General features: G+C 51.2%; 1 protein-coding gene across 2 annotated transcripts in view; it reads right to left on the reverse strand.

Moving 5' to 3' along the window:
- TBC1D8 (TBC1 domain family member 8) overlaps positions 1-1698 on the reverse strand; it is a 138250-nt gene extending 136552 nt beyond the window's left edge. Inside the window, exon 1 of one of the 2 annotated variants that reach the window (XM_040267693.1) lies at positions 1408-1534. In XM_040267693.1, coding sequence (XP_040123627.1) covers positions 1408-1534 — 127 coding nt within the window. Of the gene's footprint in view, positions 1-1407 lie in introns of both variants that reach the window. The other variant, XM_040267694.1, reaches the window with a different exon arrangement.
- Positions 1699-9309: the final 7611 nt, after the last annotated feature.

Below are 9309 nucleotides of genomic sequence, written 5' to 3' on the forward strand. Positions count from 1 at the left end.
GCTCCGCTGCGCTGAAAGGTCGAGGAGGGGACAGACCCCTCCTCCAGACTTTTCTCCTCTGAGAAAAGGATGCCACCCCTCCAGGATGCCACTCACCTCCACTCCCCAAGAGCCTAGGCACCAAAAGCCAGTGTGCTGCTCAGGGGCCCACCAATGACCCCTTTGACCTCTGAGCTCCCTTACTCAGAGCCTCAAACAGTTCCCAGAGCAGGAACACCTGCCATCCACCTGTTCCCACCGACCACCACCCCATTGCCCCTTCCAACCAGAAATCCCACCAACTCCGATTGACTCGAGACTCAGTGAAGTCTGCCCTCCCTAAGGAATCTGGCTGCCAGCTTCCAGGCCTCTTCAGTATGGGCAGAGTAAAGCAAGCCCTGGCACTTGGTTCTGCCCTTTCAGGATGTTACTAATCGCATTTCCCCCATCGGGCCTGGAGGGCCTCCCTCAGAATAAGCAGACAGTAGAATCAGCAACAGGGAGCCCAGGGAGCCAGGCTGAGCCCCTCGACCGCTCCCTCCCTGGCCGTGGTCTCCTCCTGGGTATAAGGAGGGACAAGATGGGAAGCTCTAAGGTTCCTTTTACTTTGATTCCAAAATCTGAAATTCCATATGGGTTCCCTATATACAACTGAGAAAGGTTCCTATTATTCCTCCACTGACCTTTCAAACAGGTGTCCCCGCTGATGCAAACTGTCCAAATGCTTGATTTTCAAAGAGTTTTGGATCTTAAATTTGGGGGCGGGGTGGTAAATAAATTTTACAAGTCTGAGGTTTTTTTCCTCCTTTCATTCCTAGAAAGAAAGTGAAAGGGTGGGGGTGGGGAGCTGACCCGCACGGTTTTGCTACTAGGATCACGAGCTCGGGATTCGCTCCACCTGGGTTTCTCCTCCGAGCGTGTAGACCATGCGCGGCCCGCCGCGCCCGACCCGCAAATCCCCCCGACAGTCTCAAATTGCCAGGGCCTCCCGAGCCTCGTCTCGTCGGGGGTTGGTCAAGTGTCCCTACCGCGGCGCCACTTGGAGCCTCGGGCGCGTCCAGATGGCCGGGCGGCCCCGCTGTCACCTGGCCCCCGCTCCGCCCGGCGCGGCCCTCGCTCCAGCGCAGGTCTCTCCTTGGCTTCCCGAGTCAAGCCTGGCCTCCAGGCGGCCCCCGGGCCCGGCGGCGAAGGCACCTGCCCCGCCCGGGGAAATGCACGAGCCCGAGAGTCCCTCCGGCCGCCACCTCGACGGGAGCGTACAGGAGAAACGCAGGAGAAAGGAAAACATGCCCGAGGCAGGGCCGACTCAGCCCGGCGTCTCCCCAGAAACCGCCACCTGCGCCGCCCGCAGCCTGGGACTGGGGCCGCGGGCCCGGCGGGGAGTGAGGTCCGGGCCCGGCCACCCGCCCGCCGCGGCGCGCCCCTTACCCGTGAGCCGGCCGCCCCCCTCGCCGTGCCCGCGGCGCCGCTGCAGGATGAAGTAGCAGTTGCTCTTCTGAGTCACCCAGAGCTTCAGAGCGTTCTTCAGCAGCACCTCCTCGGGCTTGAGCCACATCGCAGCGGTCCGGCCGCGCCCGCGGGCCCCGGCTCACATCGCCCCGGCCGCCGGGCCGAGCCCGCTCGGGAGGAGGCGGCGGGAGCGCAGCCTGCGGGCGCCCTGCGCTCCGAAGTCCGGGGAGCGCGGCCGGCGCAGCTCGCCCCGGCAGCCCGCGCAGTCCTGGTGCCGGCCCCGCCCTAGGCCCGCCCCCGGTCCGCCCCGGACCCGCCCCCAGACACGCCCATCGCCTGCGCCCCGCCCACCCCGCCGGCTCCCGTGGGGACGTCCTGATTTCCGAGTCCTGGCGGCTCCAGGCAGTTCCGGAGTGGAGGGAGGAAGTCCGATCCCGGCTGCTCCCCGCCTCTTCTCCAGCGCTCGTGGGGGGCGCCGGGGCCCCTCTCCCCTCCTCCGCCCCTGCGGGGAGGCAGTCCGGAGAGCAGCAACAGCAGCACGAAGAGGAGAAGGAGGAGATGGGGGGAAAAGGCATCTTCTTGTCACAGCTGCAGGTTGCCGGCCTAGGGCCTTTATATTTTGGGGAACAGCATGCACGCCATGAAAGGCAAGTGTGGCATTTAAAATAATAAGCGGGGCTTTCTTGGTGTCTCAGTGGTAAAGAATTCACTTGCCATTGCAGGAGACGGGTTTAATCCCTAGGCTGGAAAGATCCCACATGCGTTGGAACAACTAAGCCCGGGCACCACGAGTGCTGAGCCCATGTGCCTCAGCTACTGAAGCCAGCAGGCCCTAGAGCCCATGCTCCGCAACAAGGGAAGCCTCCACAATTAGAGGACCATACAGCGCAACTGAAGAGTAGCCCGGCTCTCCACAAATAGAAAAAAACCCTAGCAGCAAGGAGACCCAGCACAGCCAAAGCTGAATAAGTAGAATTTATTTTAAAATAACAAGAAACAGGGACTTCCCTGGTGGCCCACTGGCTAATACTCCAAGCTCCTAATGCAAGGGGCTGGGCTTCGATCCCTGGTTGGGGAATTAGAACCCACATGGAGAAGGCAATGGCAACCCACTCCAGTGTTCTTGCCTGGAGAATCCCAGGGACAGGGAGCCTGGTGGGCTGCCATCTATGGGGTCGCACAGAGTTGGACACGACTGAAGCAACTTAGCAGCAGCAGCAGCTGCTGCAACTAAGACTCCTCGAAGCCAAATATATAAAAAAATAAATAAGTCACATTTTTACAAGTAACCAAAAAATAGCATTAAAAAACTAAATTTTTCTTCTGCTTTTTAAAAATGCTGAGTGTACGCTCTCGATGCAATCAGGAGTGATCCCACCAGTCTGCTGAAGAGGGGTGATGCTGTAGGAATCTGAAGGGAGTGTCAGAGCAAGCTCAACACTGCACAACCTTCGTGGGCACGGGAGATGCCTGTGTGAGGACTCCCGTGCAGGTCCCCTACCCAGGAACGAAACCAGGCACATTGGTTCTCAGAGAATTGAAAAGCTGGGAAATACGGAGTAGGTGACAGTAAAGAAAAGCTATAGGGAAAGTGGAGGTTGGGCTTTAAAAGTGAGTATTTCCTCAAAGCCTGGTGGAAATAGACATGTGGTAGCAGTTGGGAAAATCCCCTGGCGATGGGAATGGCATCCACTCCAGTATTCTGGAGAATCCCATGGGCTAGAGAGCCTGGAGGGCTACAGTCTGTGGAGTGGCAGAGTGATTAACACTTTCACTTTTCAGCTGGCCTTGAACAGTTGGGCGTGGGGGAGGCGGGGCTCGGAGCAGTCTCCTGGAGGAGGCAGTTAAATCCAACATCCTAGAAAGAGAGGAAAAAGCTCTGTCAACATGACCCTCAGGTTTTGACAAAGGGACTCCTGACAAAATGTGACTGTTTGTTAGGACAAATTGAAAAGCAGAAGTAAAGTAAAGCCACCACCAGACTACTGGGGGCTGAGTAGAGCTCCTTCGGTGGAGCCCGAGAATCTGTTCACAGAGGATCAAAGAGATCAGCTCGAAACCGGGCCTGACCCAGCAGGTGAGATGCTAGGTGAGAGGTCGTGTGGAGGACAAACAGGACCGCTCACCCAGGGGGCCAGTTCTGTTGTCCAGAACCACAGGCCATGGACAGATATCCTCGGAGCTCAGCTGAGGAAGGAAGTCAGCCGTTCTGCAGGGGGACTTGGGGACCCCAGAGCATATAGAAGGGGCAAGCACAACGGAAATTATTCCTTCCAGAAGCAGTCGTTGACACTCCCACAATTGGGCTTCCCTGGAGGCTCAGCAGTAAGAATCTGCTTGCAGTGCAGGAGAGCCGGGTTCAATCCCTGAGTCCAGAAGATCCCCCAGAAAGGGAATGGCTACCCACTCCAGTAGTCTTGCCTGGAGAAACCCATGGACAGAAAAGCCTGGTGGGCTCCACAGTCCCTGGGGTCGCAAAGAGTCAGACACGACTGAGCCACTAACACACACACACAATCAGACCCAGGGCCAGGCCGTGGAATTGCAGGATGAGTGGAACAGGGCCCCCGCCCTGAAGGTAGGAAAGAGGCACAGGGTGTTGTAGGGATCATGCTCAGAATGCGGGTGCACAGAATGAAGGGGCCGTTCCTCAGGGAGAGGATGAGAAAGCCCCACGCAACAGCTGTGGTTTGACCAGGGCTCGGGAAATGAATGTGTTTGGCACAAGTCGGGAGGGCGGGTCTGGTGAGTGGATCAGCCTGTGTGCTCCTGTGGCTTAGGGCACACTTCTAGGGACAGACTACCCTAGAGACAGATCAAATCCCAATCCAGCAACTATCTCACCATGCACCCTTGATCTGGGCTGTAACTGCAATCTCAGGAAGCCTCAGTCTACTCAGCTATAAAGTTGGGATAATCATAGCACCTCCCTTATAGGTTCTATCCAGTGTATAACATATTCAAGTACTTAGAACACACATAAGCACTCAATAAATGTCAGCTCTTAGCACTAGACGTTCTTGGAGGTGAAACCATCCACACACACACTCACCCATATTTTAAACATTATTAAGCTCTTATTGGGCTTCCCTCGTGGCTCAGTAGTAAAGAATCCACCTGCCAATACAGGAGACATGGTTTTGATCCCTGGGTCAGGAAGATCCCCTAGAGAAGGAAATGGCAACCCACTCCAGTATTCTTGCCCAGGAAATCCCATGAACAGAGGAGCCTGGCGGGCTACAGTCCATGGAGTCGAAAAGACTAGTAAACAACTGAGCGACTAAATCCACAGTACCAAGCTCTCATTATCTGCCAAGTGGTAAATATAAACTGCTGCTGCGGCTGCTGCTAAGTCGCTTCAGTCGTGTCAGACTCTGTGTGACCCCATAGGAGCCCACTAGGCTCCTCTATCTCTGGGATTCTCCAGGCAAGAACACTGGAGTGGGTTGCCATTTCCTTCTCCAATGCATGAAAGTGAAAAGTGAAAGTGAAGTCGCTCAGTCGTGCCCAACTCTTAGCGACCCCATGGACTGCAGCCTACTAGGCTCCTCCGTCCATGGGATTTTCCAGGCAAGAGTACTGGAGTGGGGTGCCATTGCCTTCTCCGAAATATAAACTATATGATATTAAATCATGGAAAGCAACATATGAAAGCAGCTGGGAGGGAATGGGAAGGGTCCTTTGGGGTACGGTGCCCTGACCTCTCTCTCCTCCCACCCGCAAGGCTCCTGCCTGTACCTCCCATTGGTGAAGTTCAACAGAAGTGAAAAGGCAGGGGAGCCCAGGATATGCTGTCTGCAGAGATCAGGCTCCTAGACACAGGGTAAGGTGGAGGTGGTCAGAGAGGGGATCCGGAGGGGCCAGTGGAGAATATCCAGCCCAAGTGGATATTGTGATGAATGGATAGATATATCTCACTGCTGCTCATCTCTGGGCACTATGGTTGGTGTTAGAAGTGTCCCCCAAATTCATAAATTGAAGCCTTGATCCCCAGTACCTTAGAATGTGACCTTACTGGGAAACAGGGCTGTTGCAGATGCAATCAAGTCATACTGAGGTCTCTGGGATGAGCTCCAATGCAGTATGACTGGCGTCCTTACAAAATGGGATATCTGGACACAGGGAGATGTGAAGATTGCAGTCAAGCTGTCACAAGTCAAACAACGACTAGAAGCCAGGAGAGAGGCCTGAACACATCCTCCTCTCAGAAGGAACCAACCCTGGGGCTTCCCTGGTGGTTCAGTGGCTTAGATTCTGCGCTCCCAGTGCTGGGGGCCCGGGTTCAACCCCTGGTCAGGGAGCTAAGATCCCACATGGCACAATTAAGAGTTTGCATGCGTGCATGCCTGTGTACTCTGTCTCTAAGTCACAGCCCACTCTTTGTGACCCCATGGACTGTAGCCCACCAGGCTCCTCTGTCCATGGGATTCTCCTGGCAAGAATGCTGGCGTGGGTTGCCATTTCCTCCTCCAGAGGATCTCCCTAACTCAGGAATCAAACCCATGTCTCTTGTGTCTCCCGCCTTGGCAGGCAGATTCTTTACCACTGGGAAGCCTGAGTTCTCATGCAGCAACTAGATTCCTGCATGCTGCAACAAAGAGTGAAGGTTCCACATGCCTCAACTGAGACCCGCTGCAGCCAAATGAATAAAAATAAATATTAAAAACGAAATTATGGTTGCCAGGGGGAAGGGATGTTAGGGACTTTGGGAACGTCATGTATACACTGCTATATTTAAAGTGGATAACCCCCAAAACCTGTTGTATGGCACACAGAACTCTCCTCAATGGTATGTGGTAGCCTGGATGGGAGGGGAGTTCGGGGGAGAATGGATACATGTATGACTGAGTTCACCTGAAACCATCACAACATTGTTAACCGGCTATACCCCAATACAAAGTTTAAAGTTACAAATAAATAAATAACAACAACAACAAAAAGGAACCAATCTCACTAACACTTTGATCTCAGATTTCCAGAAGTGTATGACAGTGTCTGTTGTTAACCCGTGTAGTTTATGGATGGTACTCTGTTAAGGGAGTCCTAGAAAACTCATACAGTTGGCTCCTTAATCTTGCCCATGGCTGTTCAGATGCAGGTCTCTAGACCTGGGTTCCTGCAGGGACTGTGATTGATGCCAGGAGTGGCCCCAGCACACTGGGCCGGGCTACTAGCGTATCTACTAGCATATCTGTGCCTACACTGGGAGCAAGAGAACTGCAATCATCCGTGGCACACAGTGGCCGCCGCCGCCGCTGCCGCCGCCGCTGCCGCCGCCGCCGCTGCTGCTGCTAGGGCGCCTCAGTCGTGTCCGACTCTGTGCGACCCCAGAGACGGCAGCCCACCAGGCTCTCCCATCCCTGGGATTCTCCAGGCAAGAACACTGGAGTGGGGTGCCACTTCCTTCTCCAGTGCATGAAAGTGAAAAGTGAAAGTGAAGTCGCTCAGGCACGTCCAACTCTTAGCAACCCCATGAACTGCAGCCCACCAGCGACCCCATGGACTGCATGCATCCCACCAGGCTCCTCCATCCATGGGATTTTCCAGGCAAGAGTACTGGAGTGAGGTGCCATCACAGTGGCCGCAGGATTACTCAAATGACCACGGTGGTAGTGTGATGGGCAGAGGCAGGACAAGGCTTGGCGGCGGCGGTACCTCTTGCCTCTGGTGCACTGGTTGCCATGGCAACAATGATAATTACAAGGCATGTAGAGTGAGATGGCTATTTCTGACTGCCCTGAAGAGTTGATTTTTTTTTTTTAATAACATGAAGTTTTCCATTTAATTTCAAGAAGCAGCTATAGTGAAATTCAAGGAAGCCTTAATCTGGTACAGCTGCAGGAAAGACAAGGGTCATCCTCAGATCCTATATAATTGTTCAGAGAAGGAGGGTTAAATTGGGAGGTTGGAACTGACATATACAGACTACTATAAATAAAATAGATAACTAATAAGGACCTACTGTATTACACAGGGACCTCTACTCAATACTCTAATGGCCTATGTGGGAAAAGAATCTAAAAAAGAGTGGATATATGCATATGTATAACCGATTTACTTTACTGCACACCTGAAACTAATACAGCATTGTAAATCAGTTATACTCCAATACATTTTTTAAAATTTTTAATGTTTTTCAGGTCATAAAGTTGTTGCAAAGTTGTTTTTTTCTCGTTTTTCTTTATTAAGCTATAATTGATTTACAATATCATGTTAGTTTCAGGTGTATAACACAGTGATTCAGCTGTATATATGTATGTGTATATATATATATATATATCCTTTTTTTTTTCAGATTCTTTTCCCTTTGTTGCAAAGTTTAAGTGTGCAACCTCAGCAAGTCTCTTGCTAAGATTAGGACTTTAACAGGAGAGGAGCAGGACCACAGACTGTGAAGGGAATATTTGGGTGAGGCAGAGACAAAGCGATAATTATGTGAGGCCCTAGAGATGTTAGCTAATGCTACAATGGCTTTCATAACACAACACAGTGTGTAACAGAGAGAGCTAGTGTTCCTTGCTCAGTCATATCTGATTCTTTGCAACCCTATGGACTGTACCCCTCTTTGCAGCCCCGTGGACTGTAGCTCTCCTGGCTCCTCTGTCCATGGAATTCTCCAGGCAAGAATACTGGAGTGGATTGCCATTCCCTTCTCCATATGGCATATAAACACATCAAATCAATATATTTTATATGTTGAGCTTACACAGCATTTTCTGTCAATTATATCTCAATTTAAAAAACAGAAATAGAATGCAGAAACTCAAAGAAATAAATAGGAAGCAGCAAACAACAGAATTAGAACATAAATTGACAAAATTATTGACAAAATTATTCATAAAAGTATCAAAAAAGTGATAAAAGTGCAATAGAGAAAATAGATAAACCCAAAAGTTGGATATTGAAAAATAAATACAGTCTTTAGAAAGACTGATCAATAGAAAGAGAAAGAAAAGGTGAGGAGAAGATTCAAAATAAAGCTTCATAAAAACAAAATTGTAGATTCCAGAGATGCTGAACAAACTACTAAGATATTATTAAGTTTTTAAAAAGTTGACCTCCCAATCCCCAGCCTCTCTTGCCTACAAAAGCACCTGCTCTTCCCCTGTTTGAGGAAATCAGCCACCATTCACAAGAAGGTCTCTCATCTGGGGCTCTTGCCTCCCAGTTAGATGCCTGTTCTCAGATCCTGACCACTTGCCACGTCATTGGCTCTGGGGCTATAACAAGAATAAACTCTTAGCCGAGCCCAGAAGAAAACTGTGAGATCTGCTAGGGACCGGGTGGAGGTAAATTACACACCAAGGAAACTGGAACATCCTGTCAGCATGAATTGAGAGGAAGCTGAGGTCATGGATGGGAATGGAATCTACAGTGTTAAACCAAGAAGAATGAAATGTAAGGTTGGATTCAGCAAAATTTATAAACATATGTTACACTCACCCAGGATCCCCAATGTCATTGGGATTTTTTTGTTTGTTCATTAATTTTTAGGAATTAATTGGAGGAAAGTTGATTTACAGTGTTGTGTTGGTTTCTGCTGTACACCAACTCAAATCAGCCATAACTACATATATATATCTCCCCTCCTTCCTGAGCCTCCCTCCTAGCCCACCCCCATCCCACAGCCCTGGGTCATCACAGAGCACCCAGCAGGGCTCCCTGCATTGCAGGTTTTCTTTCTTTCACACATGGCAGTATGTATGTTTCAATGCTGCTTTCTCAATTCATGCCACCCTTGCCCTCCCCCGCCGTGTCCACAAGTCTGTTTTCTACATCTGTGTCTCTATCCCTGCCCTGCAAATAGGTTCATCAGTACCAGCTTTCTAGATTCCATACGTATGCATTAATATGCAGTATTTGTTTTTCTCTTTCTGACCT

This window comes from Oryx dammah, unplaced genomic scaffold (assembly GCF_014754425.2).
Source record: "Oryx dammah isolate SB20612 unplaced genomic scaffold, SCBI_Odam_1.1 HiC_scaffold_25, whole genome shotgun sequence".
Taxonomy (NCBI): domain Eukaryota; kingdom Metazoa; phylum Chordata; class Mammalia; order Artiodactyla; family Bovidae; genus Oryx; species Oryx dammah.